This window comes from Mustelus asterias, chromosome 9, assembly GCF_964213995.1.
Source record: "Mustelus asterias chromosome 9, sMusAst1.hap1.1, whole genome shotgun sequence".
NCBI lineage: Eukaryota > Metazoa > Chordata > Chondrichthyes > Carcharhiniformes > Triakidae > Mustelus > Mustelus asterias.
Window position 1 is genome coordinate 111,414,510 of NC_135809.1, and position 26,634 is coordinate 111,441,143.

Sequence of the window (26,634 nt, forward strand, 5' to 3'; positions counted from 1 at the left end):
GGACTCGTCAACATTAAGAGCATTCAAATGGTTATTGGATAAACATATGGATGATATTGGAATAGTGTAGATTAGTGGGGCTTTAGATTGGTTTCACAGGTCGGCGCAACATCGAGGGCCGAAGGGCCTGTACTGCGCTGTAATGTTCTATGTTTAATATAGAGAAAACAACAACAACAACTTGGATTTATGTAGCACCTATAATACAAAACCCCCCAGGTCATTTAACAGGGAGCATGAGAACAAGAACAAGATTTGGCACCAAGCTAAAGGTGGCGTCGTTAGGCTAGGTTGCCAAAAGCTTGGCCAAAGTAGTAGGTTTAAAGGAGGAGGAAGAGGTAGAGAGATGGAGAGGTGAAGGTAGAGAATTTCCGCACTTAGGGCCCAGGCAGTTGAAGGCACAGCCACTTAAGAAGCCAGAATTACAGGATTCAGACATGTTGGAGTGCTCTGTGCTGGAGGTGTGCGTAGAGAGGAGAGGCCATGGAGGGATTTGAAAACAAGGATGAGAATTCTGAGAATTTTTAAATTAACCGGGAAAATGTAAATCAGCAAGCACAGGGCTGATAAGAAAGTGGGCCTTGGAGTGAGTTAGGACACAGCCCAAGTTTGCAGAGGGTTGAATGTTTGAGACCAGCCATGATTGCATTGGAATAGTCAAGTCTGCAACAACTCATATCGGGTGCATTTAGCATAATGCAACATTCCAACGGGCTTCACATTATAAAACAATGAATCTCATAAGCAGCTGACCAAGAACAAAGAGGAAGGTTTTAAGAGGTGTCTTAAAGGAAGCAAGCAAGGTAGAGGGAGCTGTAGAAAGGAAATTCCAAAGCTTAGGGTTAGGCAACTGAAGGCATAACCATCAATGGTGGAGCAATTGTGAGTGGGGATGTACAGATGGCCACAATTAGAGAAGTGCAGATAACTACGTGAGTTTATTTACTAGTCACAAGTATGCTTACATTAACACTGAAGTTACTGTGAAAATCCCCTAGTCGCCACACTCCGGCACCTGTTCGGGTACACTGAGGGAGAATTTAGCACGGCCAATGCACCTAACCAGCACGTCATTTGGACTATGGGAGGAAACCCACGCAGACATGGGGAGAACGTGCAAACTCCACACAGACAGTGACCCAAGACGGGAATCGAACCCGGGTCCCTGGCGCTGCGAGGCAGCAGTGCTAACCACTGTGCCACCGTACATCTTGGGAGTATTGTGGTGATGGAGGAGATGAGGGAGATAGGGAGGGCTTACGCCAAAGACAAGGGTTTGAAAACAAGAATGAAAATTTTAATAAGAGGACGTTGCTTGACCAGGAGCCAATGTTGGTCGGCGAGCACGGGGCTGATAGGGGAACAAGACCAGCTGTGAGTTAAAACATGGGCAGCAGAGTTTAGTGGATCTCATGTTTGCAGAGGGTAGAATGTGGGAGACTAGGCAGGAATGTTCTGGAATAGTCACATCTCGAGGAAACAAAGGCATGAATGAAGTTTCCACAGCAGATGAGTTGAGACAAGGCTGAAGTCAAGGAATGTTACAAAAATTGGAATAGGCAGTCTTCAAGATGGCATGACTGAGATCAGAGGGTCACTTTAGAATTAAGTGTGACTCCAAGGTTAAAGTTAATTTATTAGTCACAAGGAGGCTTACATTTTCACTGCAATGAAGCCAATGTGAAAACCCCCTAGTTGCCACACTCTGGCGCCAGTTCGGGTACACCGAGGGAGAATTTAGCATGGCCAATGCACCTAACCAGCATGTCATTCGGACTGTGGGAGGAAACCGGAGCGCTCGGAGGAAATCCATGCAGACATGGGGAGAACGTGCAAACTCCACACAGACAGTGACCCAAGCCAGGCATTGAACCTGGGTCCCTGGCACTGTGAGGCAGCAGTGCTAACCACTGTGCCACTGTGCCACCATGCCGCCATGTGAATAAACTGGCTTAATCTCGGTTACAACAGAGAAGAATAGAGTCAATAGACAGGGAATGGAGTTTAGGTGGAGAACCAAAAGCAACGCCTTCAGTCTTTATTTAAGTGGAGGACATTTCTGATCATCCGATACTGGACGTCAGGTAAGCAGTCTGATAATTTAGCAACAGTGACAGAGTTGAGAGAGGTGGTGGTGAACATAGAACAGTATAGCACAGTACAGGCCCTTAGGTCCTCAATGTTGTGCCGAGGTTTGTCCGAAACCAAGATCAAGCTATCCCACTCCCTATCATTCTGGTGTGCTCCATGTGCCTATCCAATAACCGCTTGAAAGTTCCTAAAGTGTCCGACTCCACTATCAAAAGAGGCAGTCTATTCCACACCCCAACCACTCTCTGAGTAAAGAACCTACCTCTGATATCCTTCCTGTATCTCCCACCACGAACCCTATAGTTATGCCCCCTTGTAATAGCTCCATCCACCTGAGGAAATAGTCTCTGAACGCCCACTCTATCTATCCCCCTCATCATCTTATAAACCTCTATTAAGTCGCCTCTCATCCTCCTCCGCTCTAAAGAGAAAAGCCCTAGCTCCCTCAACCTTTCCTCATAAGACCTACCCTCCAAACCAGGCAGCATCCTGGTAAATCTCCTTTGCACTCTTTCCAGCGCTTCCACATCCTTCTTATAGTGAGGTGACCAGAACTGCACACAATATTCCACATGTGCTCTCACCAAGGTCCTGTACAGTTGCAGCATAACCCCACGGCTCTTAAACTCCAACCCCCTGTTAATAAAAGCTAACACACTATAGGCCTTCTTCACGGCTCTATCCACTTGAGTGGCAACCTTCAGAGATCTGTGGATATGAACCTCAAGATCTCTCTGTTCCTCCACATTCCTCAGAACCCTGCCGTTGACCCTGTAATCCACATTCAAATTTGTCCTACCAAAATGAATCAAAATGAAGTAGAGGCTGGGTTTCACATGTAAAAACTAATGCTGTGCATTTGGTTGATGCACCAAGGGAGATTGTGGGTGAGAATTAGGAGGGGTCCAGGATAGATCTTTGGAGGATATCAGAGGTAAGGGTACAAGAAGAGGAAGAGAAGCCAAGATAGATAAAAATGCAGTCACGTGGGAGCTGCCCCACGCAGCTTGTGGTGGAGGAAGGCTGCAGACACATCTTGTCCCATAGGATGTCATGAGTGACTTTGATAAGAGCAGCATTGGCACTGTGTCTAGAGATAATAAAGGCATGAATGAGGGTTTCAGTAGCAGATAAGCTGAGTCAGACCGACATCAGGCAATGTTACAGAGATAGAAATAGACAGTCTTTGAAACACCCGAATATGCAATAGGAAGTGCAACTTGGGATCAAACATGACAGAGATTGTATTCAGTCTGGTTCAGTCTCAAGAGTGTTATCAGGGAGAGGAATAAAGTTGGTAGCGAAGGAATGGTGATGAAAGGGGTGGCACAGTGGTTACCACTGCTGCCTCACAGCACCAGGGACCCGGGTTCAATTCTGGCCTGGGGTCACTTGGTCTGTGTGGAGTTTGCACATTCTTCCCGTGTCTGCGTGGGTTTCCTCTGGGTGCTCCGATTTCCTCCCACAGTCCAAAAGATGTGCAGGTTAGGTTGATTGGCCATGCTAAGTTGCCCCTAGTGTCAGGGGGACTAGCAGGGTAAATACGTGGGGTTACTGGAATAGGGCCTGGGTGGGATCGTGGTCGGTGCTGACTTGAGGGGCCGAATGGCCTCCTTCTGCACTGTAAGGATTTTATGATTCTATGAAAGACAATGGCTTTAATTTTCTTGATATTTAATTTAACTGGTTGTCAGCAACTGGAGGAAATGTCCCAAGGCACCTCACAGGTACACAATGATAAAGATAGGAGCCTAGCCAGTGAAGGAGAGGTTGAGGAAAGGAAGATAAAGTTTTGGTTGGAGAACTTGAAGGAAGGTTTTAAAAGAGAACAAGGTTGACTGCCTGAAGGCATGGCTGCCAAAAGACCACAATCAGGAGTTGAGCAGTTGGGAGGAAATAAAGGAGAAAGGAAGAAAGACTTATATTTATAACATTGCTTTTCATGGCCACCAGATCTCTCAAAGCACTTTACAACCATTGAAGTATTTTTGAAGTGTAATCTCTGTTGTTAATGTAGAAAATCACAGTGGTAGGGATGGGGCAAGGCCATAGAGGGACGTGGACGGGATATGAACGGTGATGGCAAGGATGCCACTTATTGCATAAGCCACCATTGAGTGGTGAGCTAGGCCATTTCAAAGGGCAGTTAAAAGTCAAGAGTCTAGAGCGACATGTAGACCAGACTGGGTAAGGACACAGATTTACTTCTTCAAGGGATGTCAATGAGCCAGATTGGTTTTTATGACAATCTGGAAATGTCATGGTCACTGTTACTGATATTAGCTTTTTATTGCAGATTTAATTTAATTAATTTGAAAACAGCAAGTGATGAGACAATTAGGAGATTGACTACAGCACGAGAGAGAGAGCGAGAGAGACAATTGGCATGAGAGACAGAGACAGTCAGCAGGAGAGAGAGAGGCAGTCCATAAACAGCGCGAGTGGAGAGACAGTCAAGAGATTGAAAACAGCACAAGAGGAGAGACAGTCGGGTGGCACAGTAGCACTGTTGCCTCATAACTCCAAGGACCCAGGTTCAATTGCGGCCTTGGGTCACTGTCTGTGCAGAGTTTTGTCTGCATGTGTTTCCTCCGGGTGCTCCGGTTTCCTCACACAGTCCAAAGATGTGCAGATTAGGTAGATTGACCATGATAAATTGCCTCTTCGTGTCCCAAGATGTGTAGGTTAGATGGATTAGCCATAGTAAACATGTGGGGTTGCATAGATAGGGTGGGGAGAGAGCCTGGGCAAGGTACTATGCCAGAGAGAACCGATGCAGACTCAATGGGCTGGATGGCTTCCTGCACTGTAGGGATGATTGAAAACAATGAGTGGACGGCAGTCTGAAGATTGAAGACAGTGCGAGAGGAAAGACAGTCTGCAGTCTGGAAACAGCGCGAGTGGAGAGGCAATCGGGACCTTAAAAACAACGCAAGTGGAGAGAGGCAGGAAATTAAAACAGCGCAAGGGGAAATGTAGCTGGGTGTTTGAAGATGGCATGAGAGGAGAGACGATTGAGGACAGTGCGACAGGAGAGACAATCGACACTCTGAAAACAAGGCCGATTGTCTTGGGCCGTTGTCGACAAGGAAAACGCACAGGTACTTGCTGCCGGCATGAGCGTTGGACACATTTGAGGGCTATGTGCCCTACATAGAGGGGAGGCATTTGGGAGATTGAATGGAGAGGCAGTCAGGATTGAAACCTGGAGTGAGCATGTTGCCTTATGAGGACAGGTTGGACAGGCTGGGGTTTTTCCCACTGGAATTTAGAAGAGTGAGGGGGGCCTTGACAGGGTGGACGTGGGAAGGATGTTTCCTCTTGTGCTTGAGTCTAGAACTAGAGTGGATAGTCAGAAGCTTTTCCCCAGGGTGGAAGAGTCAATGACTCAGGGGCATAGGTTTAAGGTGCGAGGGGCAAGGTTTAAAGAAGAAAAATGAGGCAAGTTTTTTTACACAGAGGGTGGTGGGAGCCTGGAACTCGCTGCCAGGGGAGGTAGTCGAAGCGGATACGATAGTGACTTTTAAGGGGCGTCTGGACAAATACATGAATAGGATAGGAATAGAGGGATATGGTCCCCGGAAGTCGGGCAGCATGGTCAGTGCAGGCTTGGAGGGCCGAAGGGCCTGTTCCTGTGCTGAATTTTTTTTGTTTTAGCTCAGGGCACTGTTTGAAATTAGAGGTTTCCATTGTAGGGCACAGGTGAGAAACGTTGTGTCTGAGGGTTGTGAGACTTTGGATCTCTCTGTCTCAGAAGGCAGTGGAAGCCGGGTCTATGAATACTTTTAAGGCAGAGGTAGATAGGTTCTTGTTTTATCAGGGAATCATAGGTTATCAGGGATAGATGGGTATGTAGAATTTGAAACACAAATAGATCAGCTATGAGTTGTTGAATGCAGGGCAAACACGAAGGGCCAAATGGCCGACTTCTACTCTTATTTGTATGTTTGTAAGTTGAGCCTTTTGAGTGATGCTCAGTGTATATGTTGTCTTGGCGATCTTCAATGTATTCCAACAATTCTGCTTTCCACTTGGCATGCAGTGCCTGTGACCTTGGAGAGAACTTACTTTCTGATGTAATAAACTCCAGCGATGAGGATCACAAGCAGAGCAATTATCAGCGCACCCAATACTGCAAATTCACAAAGAAACAACTATTAATTTCACAACAAGTAAGACAATCTCAACTAATAAACTGCAAAATAAAACAAATGCTCGGTTACAGGGCTTCAGTTACATAAGAGACTGGAGTATCTCGGTTGTTCACTTTAGGGTGGATAAAGTTAAGGGGAGATTTAAAAGAGATGTTCAAAATTCCAATGGTGTAAATAAGAAAGAACTATTTCTACCGGTAGGTTGTGAAAAATACATTTTATAAATTGGAGTCTTTCCCTCTAATTTGCGTGGGCAAGGGGGGCCTATAGGCACAAAGGAAATAGGAGCAGGAATAGGCAACTTGCTTGTTGCGCCTGTTTCGCCATCTAAATGGATCATGGCTGATCATTTAGCTCTTATCCATTTCTCCCACGATATCCACATCCCTCAATATCATTATTATCCAGAAATGCATCGATTTCTGTCCTGAACTTGCTCAATGACTGAGCTTCCACAGTCCTCTGAGGTAGAGAATTCCAAAGATTCACCACCCTCTCTGAGTGAACAAATCCCTCCTCACCTCCTCAGTCTTAAATGGCCTGTTCCGTATTCTGAGACTGCGTCTTCCTCCCCCCCCCCCCAACTCCTAAGCTCACCAGTCAGGGAATAACTTTACCCAAATTCACCCAGTCACGCCCCTCTTAGAATTTTGTAAGTTTCAATGAGTTCACCTCTTATTCTTTAAAACTGCAGGAAATAAAGGCCCGGTTTCCACAAACTCTCCTCATGAAACAATCCCGCCACTCCAGGGATTAGTCTGGTGAACCTCCATTGCACTCTCTCTATGGCAAATACATCCTGCCTTAGAAAATGTTACAAAATGTAACATCTCAAAGTTTGCAGATGATACCGAGTTGGGTGGGAGGGTGAACTGTGACAAGGATGCAGAGATCCTTCAGAATGATCTAGACAGGTTGAGTGAGTGGGCTAATCAATGGCAGATGCAGTATAATTTGGATAAATGTGAGGTTATTCACTTTGGAAGCAAAAACAAGAAGGCAGATTACTACCTGAATGGCTGTAAATTGGGAGAGGGGAGTGTGCAGCAGGACCTGGGTGTCCTTGTGCACCAGTCACTGAAGGTAAGCATGCAGGTGCAGCAGGTGGTAAAGAAGGCAAATGGCATGTTGGCCTTCATTGCGAGAGGTTTCAAATACAGGAGTAGGGATGTGTTGTTGCAATGATACAGGGCCTTGGTGAGGTCACACCTAGAGTATTGTGTGCAGTTTTGGTCTTCTTTTCTGAGGAAGGATGTTCTTGCTCTCGAGGGAGTGTAGCAAAGGTTTACCAGGCTGATTCCGGGGATGGCGGGACTGATGTATGAGGAGAGATTGACGAGGTTAGGATTGTTTTCGCTGGAGTTCAGACGAATGAGGGGGGATCTCATAGAGACTTATAAAGTTCTAACAGGTCTAGACAGTATAGATGCAGGGAGGTTGTTTCCAATGGTAGGGGAGTCCTGAACCAGGGGTCACAATCTGAGGATTCAGGGTAGGCCATTTAGGACGGAAGTGAGGAGACATTTCTTCACCCAAAGAGTGGTGAGCCTGTGGAATTCATTACCACAGGAAGTAGTTGATGCCAAAACATTGAATGCATTCAAGAGGCGGCTGGATCTCGCACTTGGGGCAAATGGGATCAAAGGTTATGGGGAAAAATCAGGATTAGGCTACTGAGTTGGATGATCAGCCATGAAAGGCCCAAAATGGCCCACAATACTCCAGATGCAATCTCACCAAGACTCCTGTAATCTTTACTCCTGTCCTCAAATCCCCTTGTGATGAAGGCCAAAATATCATTTGCCTTCCTAATTGCTTGCTGCACCTGCCTGCTGGCTTTGAGTGACTCATGACATGCTTTGTGGGCATCCTGGGTGTTGTACAGAGTATAGTCCAACACATTCGGTAATGCTTGTCCTTCTTGTATTATGTGCAGAAATGGACAGGCAGTGGGGTGGTTCTCTACCCCATTATTTATGCTTTAATTGTAACACTATAGGACTTGTTCGTGATTCACCTCCCATCCAATAAAATTCAATGTTGGGCGCAAATTCTTCAATAATTCTCCCCGAGGGGTAAATCAATTGCAAAAGAGATTCTCAACTATGTTTGAAGCAGTTTTGTTTGTTGTTGATCTTTCTTATGCATTCTCAAAGATAAAGCCCATGGTCTGGGGTTTTGCCATGACAGAGAGCCTCTTCAATGTGCTAAAAATGATGGAAGAGGCTCAAATCCCAAAATCCCACCCCAACACTACATTCGCGGGGGTGGGAATGGGCCCAGGTCATGATTCATACAGACGCATTTCACAGAAGTCAAGTGCCCTTTGGGAAAATTAAAAGGCATAAATGTGCATTACAAAGTACATAAACTAATTGGAACTGTGAAATTCATTGGAACTGTCAAGAACAACTGTCAAAAGTGTCAAGATGAACACTCTAAGAGAGCTGTCAAATATTTTAAAATCCCTGCCCTTTGACTCTGAAAAACTGGCTGGGGTGTTAAGAAATGATTGTTTGATATTTCATTCAGTTAACATGAGGGTTTCCATTATTGGATTAATGCTGCATGACTGATTTCACACGGTCCATTATCATCGTAGGATGCCTACCATTTTACAGTTTAATTGACAGCTCCAAGGGGTGATGGACTCTTTGAAGTGTTACTATGAATGCCAATGCTTGTTTTTATAAGGGATTATGTAATTGAATGAAATGTTTGTTGTTGTAAGGGATAATGTAGTTGAAGGTAATGTAGTAAATTAGTTTTTATGAATGAGAGCTTTTGAAAAATGAAGTCTCCAATAGACACTTAGAACTTTATTTTATCTAATCTCAGCATGGGTCCTGAAATCTGCCCAATGTGGATAATGGCTGTGTTCGCATGGTAGATGTGAGCGCAAAGGGTGGTGGGATGGGGGTATGGGTTAGCATGAGTTGGCACTAAGTTAGCAGTGGGGTTAAAAAGGACCATGGGGGTTTGGCAGAGCAGCATAGGTTGGCATGGAGAGTGTGAGAGTCCATGAAGGGTAAAGCTGAGGGCATAAGGTGGAGCACGGGGAGTGGTGAGGTGAGGGTTGGAGTGCTGTTTTATGTTTTTCTGTTTTATTAAAATTCAAAACAGTGCTGGAGCACAGAAGCAGGCCTTCCACAGGGCCAGGCTCCACACCTAAAATCCTTCACGCTCATTCCAGGGCCTCCCAACTTGATTCCAAGGAACCCTGCCAACCTAGAAGGGAAATCTTGACATTCGGCCTGGCATTTTTGGAAGTTGGGTTTGTGGAGGGGGGAATCCCCCTCATGCGCAGATGAAAATCCAGGCCCTTGCATGTATGTGTCCTATGATCCATCAGCCTAATCAAGAATATAGGTCAGTGGAGAATAAAGTGTGCAGAAGAGGGGAACTTTTCCAGAGATGCTCAAACTCAGTTGTCATAAGTTTGTTGTAAATCCAATGTAAACCTCTGTCCCTGTAAATAAATGGGCTTTCCAGCAAAGTAATGGTGACAGAGTGGGAACAATGCCAGGGAGATTCCCAGTCATACTGTGGTGTGAAGATACGGCATTATCCCCGCATGGTACATCAGAAACACTTGAAATATGTCAACTTGTAGCACTTCTGAGGTAGAAGGCGATGGATTTTAGTCCCACATTAAGCCTTGAACCTGACACTCAAATAGAACATAGAACATAGAACAGTACAGCACAGAACAGGCCCTTCGGCCCACGATGTTGTGCCGAGCTTTATCTGAAACCAAGATCAAGCTATCCCACTCCCTATCATCCTGGTGTGCTCCATGTGCCTATCCAATAACCGCTTAAATGTTCCTAAAGTGTCCAACTCCACTATCACTGCAGGCAGTCCATTCCACACCCCAACCACTCTCTGCGTAAAGAACCTACCTCTGATATCCTTCCTATATCTCCCACCATGAACCCTATAGTTATGCCCCCTTGTAATAGCTCCATCCACCCGAGGAAATAGTCTTTGAACGTTCACTCTATCTATCCCCTTCATCATCTTATAAACCTCTATTAAGTCTCCCCTCAGCCTCCTCCGCTCCAGAGAGAACAGCCCTAGCTCCCTCAACTTTTCCTCATAAGACCTACCCTCCAAACCAGGCAGCATCCTGGTAAATCTCCTCTGCACTCTTTCCAGCGCTTCCACATCCTTCTTACAGTGAGGCGACCAGAACTGCACACAATATTCCAAATGTGGTCTCACCAAGGTCCTGTACAGTTGCAGCATAACCCCATGGCTCTTAAACTCCAACCCCCTGTTAATAAAAGCTAAGATGTGGAGATGCCGGCGTTGGACTGGGGTAAACACAGTAAGAAGTTTAACAACACCAGGTTAAAGTCCAACAGGTTTATTTGGTAGCAAAAGCCACACAAGCTTTCGGAGCTCCAAGCCCCTTCTTCAGGTGAGCTGACACACTAAAAGCTAACACACTATAGGCCTTCTTCACAGCTCTATCCACTTGAGTGGCAACCTTTAGAGATCTGTGGATGTGGACCCCAAGATCTCTCTGTTCCTCCACAGTCTTCAGAACCCTACCTTTGACCCTGTAATCCACATTTAAATTAGTCCTACCAAAATGAATCACCTCACATTTATCAGGGTTAAACTCCATCTGCCATTTTTCAGCCCAGCTTTGCATCCTATCTATGTCTCTTTGCAGCCTTCAACAGCCCTCCACCTCATCCACTACTCCACCAATCTTGGTGTCATCAGCAAATTTACTGATCCACCCTTCAGCCCCCTCCTCTAAGTCATTAGTAAAAATCACAAAGAGCAGAGGACCAAGCACTGATCCCTGTGGCACTCCGCTAGCAACCTGCCTCCAGTCCAAAAATTTTCCATCCACCACCACCCTCTGTCTTCGATCAGATAGCCAGTTACCTATCCAATCGGCCAACTTTCCCTCTATCCCACACCTCCTTACTTTCATCATAAGCCGACCATGGGGGACCTTATCAAACGCCTTACTAAAATCCATGTAAATTACATAAACTGCCCTACCTTCATCAACACACTTAGTTACCTCCTCAAAAAATTCTATCAAATTTGTGAGGCACGACTTGCCCTTCACGAATCCGTGCTGACTATCCCGGATTAATCCGCATCTTTCTAAATGGTCGTAAATCCCATCCCTAAGGACCTTTTCCATCAATTTACCAACCACCGAAGTAAGACTAACTGGTCTATAATTACCAGGGTCATTTCTATTCCCTTTCTTAAACAGAGGAACAACATTCGCCATTCTCCAGTCCTCTGGCACCATCCCCGTGGACAGTGAGGACCCAAAGATCAAAGCCAAAGGCTCTGCAATCTCATCCCTTGCCTCCCAAAGAATCCTAGGATATATTTCATCAGGCCCAGGGGACTTATCGACCTTCAGTTTATTCAAAACTGCCAGTACATCCTCCCTCCGAACAACTATTTCCTCCAGCCTATTAGCCTGTAACACCTTCTCTTCCTCAAAAACATGGCCCCTCTCCTTGGTGAACACTGAAGAAAAGTATTCATTCATCACCTCGCCTATCTCTACTGACTCCACACACAAGTTCCCACGACTGTCCTTGACCGGCCCTAACCTCACCCTGGTCATTCTTTTATTTCTCACATAAGAGTAAAAAGCCTTGGGGTTTTCCTTGATCCGACCCGCCAAGGACTTCTCATGTCCCCTCCTAGCTCTCCTAAGCCCCTTTTTCAGCTCATTCCTTGCTAACTTGTAACCCTCAATCGAGTCATCTGAACCTTGTTTCCTCATCCCTACATAAGCTTCCCTCTTCCTTTTCACAAGACATTCCACCTCTTTCGTGAACCATGGTTCCCTCACTCGGCCATTTCCTCCCTGCCTGACAGGGACATACCTATCAAGGACACCCAGTACTTGTTCCTTGAAAAAGTTCCACTTTTCATTAGTGCCTTTCCCTGACAGTTTCTGTTCCCATCTTATGCCCCCTAATTCTTGCCTAATTGCACCATAATGACCTCTCCCCAATTGTAAACCTTGCCCTGCTGTACGGCCCTATCCCTCTCCATTGCAATAACAAAAGACACCGAATTGTGGTCACTATCTCCAAAGTGCACTCCCACAACCAAATCTAACAATTGGCCCGGTTCATTTCCCAGTACCAAATCCAATGTGGCCTCACCTCTTGTCGGCCTATCCACATATTGTGTCAGGAAACCCTCCTGCACACACTGCACAAAAACTGCCCCATCCGAACTATTTGACCTACAAAGGTTCCAATCAATATTTGGAAAGTTAAAGTCCCCCATGACAACTACCCTGTGACCTCCACACATATCCATAATCTGCTTAGCAATTTCTTCCTCCAAATCTCTATTACTATTTGGGGGCCTATAGTAAACTCCTAACAACGTGACCGCTCCTTTCCTATTTCTAACTTCGGCCCATATTACCTCAGTGTGCAGATCCCCCTCGAAGTGCCTTTCCGCAGCCGTTAAACTATCCTTGATTAACAATGCCACTCCTCCACCTCTTTTACCAGCTTCCCTACACTTACTGAAACATCTATACCCCGGAATGTCCAACAGCCATTCCTGTCCTTGTTCTACCCACGTCTCCGTAATGGCCACAACATCGTAGTCCCAAGTACCAATCCAATGTAATTTAAAAAAATTTTTTTTAGTGTCACAAGTAGGCTTTCATTAAATCCCCCAGTCGCCACACTCCAGCGCCTGTTCGGATACACTGAGGGAGAATTTAGCATGGTCAATGACCTAACCAGCACGTCTTTCAGACTGTGGGAGGAAACCGGAGCACCCGGAGGAAATCCACTCAGACACAGGGAGAACGTGCAGACTCCGCACAGACAGTGACCCAAGCCAGGAATTGAACCCGGATCCCTGGCACTGTGAGGCAGCAGTGCTAACCACTGTGCTACCGTGCCACACTAATACTAAGGGAGCGCTACCCTTCAGACAACAAGTTAAACAGAGGACCTCTAGATTAGCTATTCGGGATTGTGTGGAACTTTTTGAAGATGAGCAGAGAGTTCTCTCAGCATCTTGACCAAGATTCCTCCCTCGTTCAGTCTCACCAACACCCCACACAGGATATTCATCTCATTCCTGCCCAGGGGCTTGTTGATGTAACAACTAACACTATTAAACATTCCTTGGACAATGCAGCTCTAAAGTTGGCCAATGAAACAATGGTTACTTCTTTTCTCTCGACTGTAAGCATCAATTTATTTAATTTTCCTGAATCTTCTTCATCTCGGACATTGTCTCATGTCCTGCACAGTACCTCAGAACTGTAGATCCTTCTCCTTACTGCTTGCATTCATCAGGTTTTTAAACTCAATGCTTGCTGTCACCCAACCACCAATGCTTGATTTACCTTGATTTACAGGGTGGCATGGTGGCACAATGGTTAGCATTGCTGCCTCACAGCGCCAGGGATCTGGGTTCAATTCCCGGCTTGGGTCACTGCCCGTGTGGAGTCTGCACGTTCTCCCCGTGTCTGTGTGGGTTTCCTCCGGGTGCTCCGGTTTCCTCCCACAGTCCGAAAGACTTGCTACTTGGGTGCATTGGCCACGCTAAGTTCTCCCTCAGTGTATGCAAACAGGCGCCGGGGCTTTTCACAGTAACTTCATTGCAGTGTTAATCTGAGCCTACTTGTGACACCAATAAATAAACTTTAAACCTTGCTGTTTCCTTTTTGATGGCGCTGTCGATACAGAGACACAGAAACTACACCAGTCTCTGTGGGTACTTACCCTCCCCTTTACATTTCTGAATCTAAAAAGATGGAGATGGAAGGCATTGTTTTATGCAGAAAGAAGGAATAAGGAAAATCCGATGGAATCCACGATGAATGGATAACCAGCGTTACTGTTGCCACTGAATGAGGGAGGAAAATAAACTGTTCTTCCTCAAGAGGTTCCTTTGGAATGTTGATTGCTGACAGGACAGGATCTGTTTGATTTATCACCTAAAGGACACCTCCTTAAACATTACCGCACTCAGGTGTTTAGCTTAGATTTTCAATAGGAATAAATGAATTTCCATGTTCTAGAATCTCACCCCAATAGAGGATCCTGACGCTGAAGGGGTCGTGGTGGTCTTCCACTATAGCCGATGTATTGTGCAATCCTGAGGTGGCCATGGAGCGATCAGTTATGCCCATCGAGGTTGACAAGAAGGAATTTATTTCCCGCGGTACACGAGTTGTTTTGGCGTCCGGTAAGGGGATAGTTTCAGAGCTGAATCCTGCCACCATGTTGGTGTTAGTGGAATCCATCTCCGTCTCTGTTGGATTCAGGATCGTAGTTGTGGTCTGCCTGATCAGTGGCTCACAGGTATTCGTCTTGTGGGCATCTGAAAAAAGGCCAAAGGTGAAGTTAGACATAAAATAAAGATTGTACAGCTACTTGCTGATTGGTGAAAAACCAACTGCCCTGAGGAACCTAGGACTAAGAGGAAACCAGTCAGTTCCTTGAACCTGTTCTACCATATAAATAGACCATGCCCCATTTGTGTTTTAAGTCCACTTACACACCCATGTTCTATAACACTCGATAGCCTTACACAACAAAAAAATCAATCTCAGTTTTGTCATTTCCAAGATGCCCTGCATCAATTCACCAAAGATCCTTAGGCAGCACCTTCCATGATCACTTTCATCTAGAGGGACAAGGGCAGCAGATACATGGGAACACCACCACCTGCAAGTTCACCTCCAAGCCACTCATCATCCTGACTTGGAAATATATCGCCGTTCCTTGGCAGTCGCTGGGTCAAAATTCTGGAATTCCCTCCCTCACGGCATTGTGGGTCAACCCACAGCACATGGACTGCAGCGATTCAAGAAGGCAGCTCACCACCACCTTCTCAAGGGCAACTAGGGATGGGCAATAAATGCTGGCCAGCCAGCGACACCCACGTCCCACGAATGAATAAAAAAAATTGGCCTTGGCAGCCGCTGGAGAAGAGTCCCAGATTTCAACTATCCTTTTGTGTGAAAAAGTGCTTCCTGAACAATCTGGCTTTAATTTTAAGGTTGTGCTCCCTTGTGCTGGACTCTCCATCAGAAGAACTGGCTGCTCTCTTATCTACTCTACTCTGCTATCTGTTTAAACACTTCAGTTAGATCACCTTATAAAGGAACACGCCAGTCTTCCTAATTTAAGGCCTTTAATCCACTATCATTCTGTTGAATCTGTGCTGTACTCACCCAGGCCAATATCTTTCTTGAAGTGTGATGCCCAGAACTGAGCACAATATTTGTTGGCAGTTTTGTTGAAATTGAATGAAAATAATTAAATCAAACCAGGGAACATAGGAACAGGAATAGATCCTCAAGCCTCACATCTGCTCTGTACAACTTAACAATTAATGGCACTGCTAGTATTTTGATCCCAAAGCACTGTCCTTTTGCCAGGTGAGCTTCAGTAATCACAATCACACACTTTCTTCTCGATTAACAGACTATGCGTTCAACATGGAATCATAGAGAATTTATGGCACATATGGAGTCCATTCAGCCCATTGTGGTGAACCATCGTTGGTTCCCACCAGGTAGTACTGAGCCAGGGTCTGTATGAACGGAGTGAACTATATGAACGGAGTGGGAATGGAGGGATACAAAAGAGTGGTCTAGTTTGGACCAGGGAGCGGCGCGGGCTAATTGTTCTTTGTTTCTCGTTTCAAGGCTTCATTCTATGATCATCTTGCTGGTGCCAGTACAGAGCGAGACTGCGGATAGTTGGGAACCTGTCTCGGGGGCAGGGAATTCATATGGTGTTCGTGGAAGTGGAAATGAATAGGGTTGGGAAGCATTTTCCGATCAGGGCCAGTGTGATCTCCTGGACTCGTTTCGATCGCCTCAGGGGGTCGGAGAGGAATTTCCCAGATTTATTTTCCCCATATTGGCCCTGGGGTTTTCACTCTGGGTTTTCGCCTCTCCCTGGAGATCACATGGTCTGGAATGGGGGGGTGGGGGTGAGTTAATAGGTTGTGATGAACAAAGCATCGTAGCTGTGAGGGACAGCTCGGTGGATAGGATATTAGTATGTAGATAGGCTGGAAAATTGGGCGGGGATCCTGGATTCAGGATTCAATCCTGGACCGGGGAGCGGCGCGGGCTTGGAGGGCCGAAGGGCCTGTTCCTGTGCTGTATTGTTCTTTGTTCTTGTTCTTTGTACTATGAGTCTGTATATATGTTGCTGTTGGGGTTAGGGTTGGGTTGTTCTACATGTTACTGTTGGGGTTAGGGTTGGGCTGTTCTACCTGTAATATAGTTATTATGGTACATCCCAGTCGGGCTCCGCCTCCTGGGAGAGGTATAAAGGTCACTGCTCTGTCTGGGACCCTTCAGTCTGGGATCGTGTATTATATATGGTAGCTCTATTGTAGTAGTCAATAAAAGCCTTTATTTCCTCGAGCATCTCTCGCCTCGTGAGTTATATCGCGCATCACCCATTCAATCAGTGCCAGCTGAAAAGAGTTACCACCCTCATCCACTTTCCAGTCCCTGGTCCATAGCCCTATGGGCTAAAGCATTTCAAGCACATATCCAATTATTTTTTTAAACGCAATGAGGGTTTCAGCATTTGCAACTCTTTCAGACAGTGAGTTCTGATATTACAGATTTTTACTGGGATTTGAAAATTTTGCACTGGTTTTTCCTTCTTCCATCATCACCACCAAATATTGACTGATCCGGCTGTTGGCCATGGCTTGTAACCCTGAGCATGAGGTTTTCTCAGGAAGCTAAGGAAATTCGGCATGTCAGCTACAAACTCTCACCAACTTTTACAGGTGCACCATAGAAAGCATCCTTTCTGGATGTATCACAGCTTGGTATGGCTCCTGCTCTGACCAAGACCGCAAGAAGCTACATGAATGTAGCCCAGTCCATCACGCAAATCAGCCTCCCATCCATTGACTCTGTCTGCGCTTCCCGCTGCCTCAGAAAAGCAGCCAGCATAATTAAGGATCCCACGCACCCCAGACATTCTCTCTTCCACTTTCTTCCGTCAGGAAAAGGATACAGAAGTCTGAGATCATGTACCAACCGACTCAAGAACAGTTTCTTCTCTGCTGCTGTCAGACTTTTGAATAGACCTACCTTATATTAAGCTGATCTTTCTCTACACCCTATCTGTGACTGTAACATGGCATTTTCCACTCTCTCCTTCCCTTCTCCCCTATGTACACTATGAACGATATTCCTTGTCTGTATAGCTCGCAAGAAACAATACTTTTCACCATACACCAATACATGTGACAATAATAAATCAAATCAAATCATGGGAACCTTGCCTTGGCCTGGGGTGACTTGCAAAAGGACAGGATTGACCAACCTCCTGAGATCACAAGCGACCCTGCCATACTCTGACTTGAAATGGGCATACGCACAAAATGAGACCCTCACACACCTTCAGTCATGAGGCCTGATGCAGGCTGGGGCCACATTATCATTAAGTGAAGTTGATTTATTAGTATCACAAGCAGGCTTCCATTAACACTGCAATGAAGTTACTGTGAAAATCCCCTTGTCGCCACACTCTGGCGCCTGTTCAGGTACACCGAGGGAGATTTTAACATGACCAATGCACCTAACCAGCACGTCTTTCGGAGGGAACCGGAGCACCCCTAGTGGAAACCCACGCAGACACGGGGCGAACATGCAGACTCCGCACAGACGGTGACGTTAATGACAAGTGACATTAGCTGGGCAAGATGCCTGTCTGCTCAGGAAACGTCTCCGGTTTATTCCCACCAATGTCAGGCTGCTTGATTCCAGATGAACCCCTGCCGCTACCTTGCTGGAAAAGCCCTCTTTGACGTTTCAACAGGGTTTCTGCCTCATTTCCTCTGGAGCAACACTAGTGGAATGTGAGCGGCTCGGAGGAATTTGCTGAGGAATTTGCTGACTGAGGGGAATTAAAGAGCAACGAGTCAAGGAAAAGAAAAGAACGAATTGCATTCCCACAAGGATGTCCCAATTTTATTGTCAACAGAGCATTTTTTTGGAAGCGCGCTCACTTTTTTTTAATGTGGGAAATGCAGCAGTCAACTTGTGCACAGCAAGCTCCCACGGACAGGTCTATGATAATGACCAAGTAATCTGTTTTCAGTGATGTTGGCTGAAGGATAATATTGGCCCCAAGACACTGGGAAGAGCTCATCTGCTCTTTTTACAAAACAGTGCGGTGAGATCTTTCACACCCAACTGAGAGGGAACCTTGGTTCACGTGCAAGAATTATCTCCAAAAGTGCAGCATTTCCTCAGTACTGCCCTGGGAGTGTGAGCCTCGAATCTGCTGAAGTTCCTGGAGCGGGACTTAAACCCCCAGCTTTCTACTTCACAGCCGAGAGTGTTGCCCACTGAGTTCACGGCTGACATCTCAAGTCCCAAGCATCAAGGAACAAAGATAAATGAGTCAAGGGAAAAAGAGCAGGGAATCAAGGAATAATGAGAAAGCAGTCAATGGGAAAAGGGTGATTAGTGCGGCCTGGACCTTCAGGACAGGAGGAAGGAAGGGAGAAAAGTGTTGGGGGACGGTGGAAGGGAGTTGTCAGGGGAGCTCAGTGTCCAAACAACTCTGAACCTGTACATAACAGGCTGGAAATAGAAAAGGATCAGTTTCTCCAAAACATTTACATTATTAAATAAACTTTTAACAATGTCACAAGCGAGGCTTACATTAACACTGCAATTACTGTGAAAATCCCCTAGTCGCCACACTCCAGTGCTTGTTCGGGTACACTGAGGGAGAATTTAGCATGGCCAATGCACCTAATCAGCACGTCTTTCAGACTGTGGGAGGAAGCTGGAGCACCCGGAGGAAACCCCCGCAGACACGGGGAGAAGGTGCAGACTCTGCACAGACAGTGACCCAAGCCGGGAATTGAACCCAAGTCCCTGGCGCTGTGAGGCAGCAGTGCTAACCACTGTGCCACCGCGCCATCCATTGCAGGAATAAAATTGGTCTTGTGCAGTAGCAGAGTGAAGTGGGCAACAGCAAATCATTGATGGGATAGAAAATCAGACCGGGTGTAAAACAGGGAGGTAATTCACTGTCCTCCATTCTGCCCAAGACCAATTTCACCCCCTTTTAGGCTAAGCCAAGTAAAGCCTGATCAGCCTGACATCATTTACCTTTAAAACGCTCAAAATCTCCCTGTTTCTGCTTTTGTTCATGCTTTTAAAACAAAATAAACAAGATAGTCCTTTAAGAGTTTGTTTTCTAAATCATAGAGTCATAGAAACCCTACAGTGCAGAAGGAGGCCTTGTTGTCAAAAAATCCTTCGTATAAATGGCGTGCTTTTAAAATCTGTCTTCATAGAAATCATAGAAACCCTACAGTACAGAAAGAGGCCATTCGGCCCATCGAGTCTGCACCGACCACAATCCCACCCAGACCCTACCTCCATATCCCTACATATTTTACCCAATAATCCCTCTAACCTACACATCTCAGGACACTAAGAGGCAATTTTAGCATAGCCAATCAACCTAACCTGCACATCTTTGGACTGTGGGAGGAAACCGGAGCACCCGGAGGAAACCCACGCAGACACGAGGAGAATGTGCAAACTCCACACCGACAGTGATCCAAGCTGAGAATCAAACCCAGGTCCCTGGAGCTGTGAAGCAGCAGTGCTAACCACTGTGCTACCGTGCCGCCCCTTATAGCGGGGAGATTGAGTTAAGGAACAGGATGAACAGAGAGAGAGAGAGAGGAAAAGTGATTGGGAAATGAGAGGGTATTTGAGAGGAAAAAATAAATGATACGAAAATTTGCAAATGATTAATTGAAATGTGAAGTAACTAAATTTGGAAATAATCTGGAATGGTGAATAACCTTGAGAATGAATTGCAGCGTGTTAAAGGAGCAGTGACAGAAATAGGAAATAAACAGGGAAATATCCGCTTTCAAAAAGCTGTCATCCATCTGAAATTGTCTGACAGCTAACAGAACTCAGAAGAGAAACAATACATTTTTAAAAGGATTGAAATCTGCTGAGTTCAATACTTTCTGCAAACTAAGCACCAGACCAGGAGGTGGCACGGTGGCACAGTGATTAGCACTGCTGCCTCACAGCGCCAGGAACCAGGGTTCGATTCTTGACTTGGATCACTGTCGGTGCGGAGTCTGCACATTCTTCCCGTGTCTACGTGGGTTTCCTCCGGATGCTCCACACTCCAAAGATGCGTGGGCGAGGTAGATTGGCCATGCTAAATTGCCCATTAGTATCAGGGGACTAGCTAGGATTATGGGGGATAGGGCCTGGATGGGATTGTGGTCAGTGCGGACTCAATGGGCCGAATGGCTCCATCTGCACTGTAGGATTCTATGAATCCTTCCCACCCCCACCCCTCTCTAACAAGGATGACAACCCTCGCTGATTGTCGAAGAACTTCCAGGAATCAGCAATCAATCCTCTGGCATCTGCTCGCAATTAAATATTGGGCATCATGCGGCCAGAGTCTTCAGTTCCCACCACCAATTCTATCCGTTGCTGAAGATTCCATCGTCCCAGTCATTATCTCAAGTTGATCAGATCTTTCAAAACCTCTGCATCTTGCTTGACCCTCATCTGAGCTTCCGACCCCTATCCTCTCTATGACCAAGACTACTTACTTCCACCTCCATTACATCGCCCATCTCCACCCCTGCCTCAGCTCATCGTCGGCTGAAAACCCTCCTCCAGGCTTTTGTTTGTCCTGTACTTGACCATTCCAATGCCTCTCCTGGCCAGCTTCACCTCTTCCACCCTCTGTAAAAACTCTGCCGTCATTTCTTATACTCAAATTAAGTCTTGTTCGTCCGTCATCCCCCTCTGCTCACTGAGCTACATTGGCTCGCAGTCTGACACCTCTCTGAATTTAATAATCTAATTTCTGTTTTCCAATTCCTCCACAGCCTCGCGTCTCCCGACTTCTGTAACCTCCTCCAGCCCTACAACCTTCTGCAATCTCTGCACTGCTCCAATTCTGCCTTCTTGAGCATCTCCAATTTTAGTTGCTGTTCCATTGATGGCGTGCTTTCAACTGCCTGGGCCCTAATTCCCTCCCTACATCTCTCCAACTCTCTTTCTCTCTCCTCCTTTTAAGATCCATGTCTTCGTCCAATCTTTTGGTCACCCTCTCGAAGATATTGGGTGTGATCTTACCTGCTGTTCATGCCACGCTCCCGCTGCTGTCAATCGGAGAATTTGGCAGGCAGCCAAATCTCCATTCATTGCGGAGGGATGGGAAAATCACACCGGCGTGAATGGTGGTAAGATTACGGCCATTTTGTTTGCTAATGCTCCTGTGAAGCTGCTTGAAACATTAAAGATCCTACATGAATTCCAGTTGTTGTTGACCAGTGAAGACTGCAATGCTTTGAACCTGTGAATTTCCCTGCAATCCTGGGTTATGTGTGGAAGCAGCCTGTTTTACATTGCTCCCCATTGACTTCAAGAGAAACCAGAACAGCCAGCGATGTAAAATGATCTGATGACTCGCTATCCACCAAGTCCTTCATACACAAGCACAAAATCAAGATCTAGTCATAGAGTCACAGAGCAATATAGCATGGAAACAGGCCCTTCAGCCCAACAGCTCCATGCTGACCATGTACCCTCTTAGCAAGCCCCAATTGCCCACGTTTGGCCCATATCCCTCTAATCCTTTCCTAACCATGTACTTATTTATCCAAATGCTTTTTAAACGTTGCCATTGAACCTGCCCCAACCACTTTCTCTGGCAGCTCATTCCATATACGCAGCACCCTCCGCATGAAGAAGTTGCCCCTTGGGGCAACTTTTAAATCTTTCCCCTTTCACCTTAAACCCATGCTCTCTAATTTTCAAATCCCCTTCCCTGGGAAAAAGACTATGTGCGTTCATCCTATCTATAGCCCTCATGATTTTATACACCTCAATAAGGTCACCTGTCATTCTCCTACATTCCGAGCAATAAAGTCTTAGCCTAGCCAACCTCTCCCAATAACTCAAGCCCACGAGTCCTGGCAACATCCTTGTAAATCTTCTTTGCACCCTTCCCAGTTTATCAATGTCTTTCCTATGACAGGATGACTAAAACTGTACACAATTATCCAACGACTTATACAACTGTAGCATAATGTCCCAACTTATACTCAATACCCTGACTGATGAAGGCCAGTGTGCTAAACGCCTTCTTCACCGCTCTGTCTATCTGTGACACTGCTTTCAACAAACTATGTATCTGTACTCCCAGGTTCCTCTGTTCCTCAACACTCCCCAGGGTCCTACCATTCACTGTATAGTGATAGCTTCTGTGTTGCCAACTCTCCCGGATCATACGGAAATCTCCGGAAATGGGGAGGTGAATCTCCTGAGGCACTCCTGCCAGAAACGCAGGAGAAAGAATGTGCTTGGTGGCGGTGGTGGTTTTTTTCTGCCATGGGCTCACAGATACATCACTGAGTCTTGGAGTTTCTCACACAAAACCATGAGCTTTGCCACTAAAGCACAAGGGGAAAGAGTGGTGCCCTAGCAGCTGGTAATGGGACAAGTAAAGAAGCAAACGATGGACCTGGAGGAGCCGCACATGGCCGAAACATTGCAGAACCTGCTGTCTGAGAAAACGGGAAGCGAGATTATGATCTAAAATTGTTGCATCCAGAGGGCTGGGAAGTGCTGAGTTGAAAGGTGCTCTTCCTCAAGCGTCCATTGAGCTTCATCTGAACACTGCAAGAGGCCAAGGTCAGAGAGGTCAGCATGGGGGGAGGGCAGCGAATTAAAAGGAAAGTGGCTGAAAAACTGGGGCCAAATATGCGGACTGAACAGGTGCGTTCAATAAACCTAGTGCCCAATCTGCATTCAGTCTCTCCAATGTATACCAGACCTTATCATGAGCAGTGAATAGGTGTATCTGTTGTAGGCTATATACCCAAAGTGTCTTCTCCCACCACAGATGCTAATTGACCTCATGTGTATTTCCTGAGGTCTTGGCCCGTGATTAAAAGGCCTGCCAGCAATCACTAACAAGACATGTAGATGAAGAATTGGAAATTGGTGAGGCACTGAAATGCCAACCTGTGCCTTTGAAACTGTAACCAGTCAAGAGCCAAAGAAAGGAGAGGATGGGCAGCAGAAAAAGTGACCTTGAAGCTGTTTGATTGGCATCGTAACCCAACTGGTTACAGGAATGTCCTTGAGGGTAGGAAACTTGGTGTCCAAAACCAGTCCAGAGTATGTGGTGGAATCTGAATGTCTTCTGAAATGGCCCATCATTCGGTAATAACATAATAATGAGCACTATTACCACAAAAAGAAAGTCTACTAGGAATGGACAACCAGGGATGGACACCTGGAGGAAAAATGAAAGAAAAGGAGGAAAATCCGACTTCTTTATGATCAACAACACCAATTCGGAATGAACCGCAACCACATGGGTGAAGTTGAGGCAGATCAACCATAGTTTGACAGAATGGTTTAACAGGCTCAAGGGTCTCCTTCCGTTCCTATATAACACTGAAATGACTTGTTCATAACAATAATGCTGGGATGGGATTCACAAATCAAATCATATCAAATAGTCTACAGATGCATAATAATATCACCACGCATCAACATAGCACAGGTCAATGAGTTGTCAACTGTTGGGTCAAACTGAGACACAGAAGGATGTGGGAAGTTACTGACATTGCAGAGTTAAATCGCCTCTGAGATCTACAACCAAGGAAGGAAGAGAAGAATTTGAAACTCCTGACTTGTGCAAAACTTTCACATCCTGCTGATAATGAGGTACTTCCTGTTTGTTTGGCCATTCTCATAACTGTTCCTTTCAATTCCCCCACCCCTCCCAGATTATTTTTCTTTAGTCATTTAGGGTGCAGATGTTGCTGGCAAAAGGCCAGAACTTGTTGCTCATTTCTCAAAAACTGGGTATTTAATGAAGTGAGTTTTGGAAGAACCTTAGTTGTGATGGTACTTTTAATTTGTTCCTGGGTTGTGGGTGGTATGTATGTATACCTAACTGTTGGTGACCTGGGGACATGTAGAGTTAACTGTGCTGGAGTGGTACTGGGTGGTTACACTTAGGCTCAGACTGGACATTAATTGAACATTAATGGTTTATGACAATCTGGCAGATTTCATGGTTATCTCTCCAGATCGGACCAAATGCAGACTGGGGGACCGCTTTGCAAAACACCTTCGGTCTGTCCGCAAGCAGGACCCAGATCTTCCTGTTGCTTGCCATTTAAACACACTACCCTGCTCTCCTGTCCACAGGTCTACCCTTGGCCTTTAGCAATGTGCTGAGATTTTCCAGCATTTTCTGGTCAGTAAAACTATGTGTTTTAAGTGAAAATATTAGTGTCGGTTGACATTTCATTTTGAACCATGAATGTTTAAATCATTAGCCTTTATCATGTTTTGTGCAACAGTTTAATCACGTAGTTCAAGCCTATTAAAAGCATCAACTACAGAGCTTTACTTATAAGATATGGAAAAAAAACTGCATAAGTAAAGTTATGATACAGATCAGCCATAATAGCAGAACAAGCCCGAGGGACTGATTGGCCTACTCTTGGTCATATATTCCTATCTAGATATCAATGAATGGGGCTCGGTGTGAAAGCATCCATGCATCAAGGCCTTTCTCCAGTCAATTCAAACTAGTCCAGACTTCAAACAACTATTAGTCAGCTAAATTAATGGTTCACATAGCACCCCTCTGATTTTCTCCAGCATTTGAAGTTAAATGCTATCAGGTTCAGCAATCTGATCTTTCAGAGAGTTGGACCAGATTCGATGGGCTGAATGGCCTCTTTCTGAACCGCAGGGATTCTGTGTAGGGATCAATCTTCAGTGCCTCAAACCGAATTAAGGCCATTTATGTGCTTATGTTCAAGGAGGCAATGGCCGGAATGCTCTGGTCCCATACGCCCCGCCACTGCGGCCAGCAAGAATGGAGAATGTATTCATTTATTAGTCACAAGTAGGCTTACATTCACACTGCAATGAAGGTACTGTGAGATTCCCCTAGTTCCCAAATGGAGAATTTGGCGCTCAGCCAAATCTCTATTCACAGCAGCGGGACTGGAGATTCCCTGTCACGGGCGAGGCAGGAGCACCCTGGTCAATATCTAAAACATTTGCACCTACCACTGTATCATCTTCAATAGTGAAAATGAATACAAAATATATGCATTTCAGCCATATTTAACTCCTTGATCCTCGCCACCATGATAGATCTTTCAAAGAACCTATGTGGCTTCTCTGGTCACTGACAGAACTGATGAAGCTTTACCATGGCAATGCCACTTGATCAATTGTTTTTTTATAATGCATTGTTGATATTCAATTGTGGCTTTAGTTAACTTCAGCTGTATCTGATACCGACACATGCCATCTCACCAATGTTTTATACTTTGTGAAATATTTATTTTTGAAGATACTTTCTAACTATTGATGTGAATAACTTTATTTTTCTTCTCTGTAACTTATTTCCAGCATCCAGCACACTCCAACCTCCATTTCTGGAACCTTTCTTTACAACTGAAAATTGAACCCATTCTTGCAGCAGGCACAGCCAATTGTCTGCAGCAATAGTTTTCTCAATCAGATGAAATACATCGATACAATGACTACTGATATGAATTGAGGAGTTGTGTGGACACAGAATGTTCCCATCAGAAAGAGTGGCAGGAATAGAATCTATCAAATGTTTTATATCTGAACTTAAAGAAAATAGAGCAGTATGGGGAATACCACAACATGGATATTTCGTTCTGAGAATTGTTCAGTCACAATGATGGGCCAAGGAGCTTCCTTCTGTGCTGCGAATTTCTACAGTTCCCACATAGAAATCGGATATCATCCCAAGAATACTGCCACTGATTAAATCCATTACTCCCCAACATGTTGAGTAGGGGAGATGTTCTTGCCTGAATTCTCAACTATCTTTTCCCTGCTGTACTATCTAATATGTTCTTTCGGAGAGTCAGTGCAGACGTGATGGGCTGAATGGCCTCCTTCTGCACTGTAGGGATTCTGTAGCTCTGTACCCTAATTTCTGACCAATTATCTTCATTTCACCATGTTCGTCGCTAATTTTAGGTATTGTGTAATAGGATAAATTCTGTGGTTCGAGATTTTAGCTTTACATGAACCAAGTCTTGATCCTTATAAAATATTTGTTAGGTTGGGAAGCCTAAAGAGGTGACAGGCCTGGTGCTAAGATTCTATATCAGAGGCCATTGCCTGATTGGCTCCTGCTTCGATAACATGAAGGAAGGAAGGACATTAATTGAAAAGCAGAATGCATTGTCCTTTCTGAGGGAATTCAGACTTACAGTGGGCTGACTTGTCCTCGCTTCAGTGCTAAGGTGAGGGATTTACCTGCAGAATGTGCTTCTCTCT

The 26,634-nt window shown here is 45.5% G+C and overlaps 1 protein-coding gene across 1 annotated transcript in view; it reads right to left on the minus strand.

Annotated features, from left to right (window-relative positions):
- LOC144498926 (lymphatic vessel endothelial hyaluronic acid receptor 1-like) overlaps nt 1-26,634 on the minus strand; it is a 54,220-nt gene that overhangs the window by 3,504 nt on the left and 24,082 nt on the right. The window contains exons 4-5 of the mRNA XM_078220840.1: nt 14,307-14,600; nt 6,160-6,223 (exon numbers count right to left, since the gene is read on the minus strand). Of these exons, the coding sequence (XP_078076966.1) occupies nt 6,160-6,223; nt 14,307-14,600 (358 nt within the window). The remainder of the gene's footprint in view (nt 1-6,159; nt 6,224-14,306; nt 14,601-26,634) is intronic.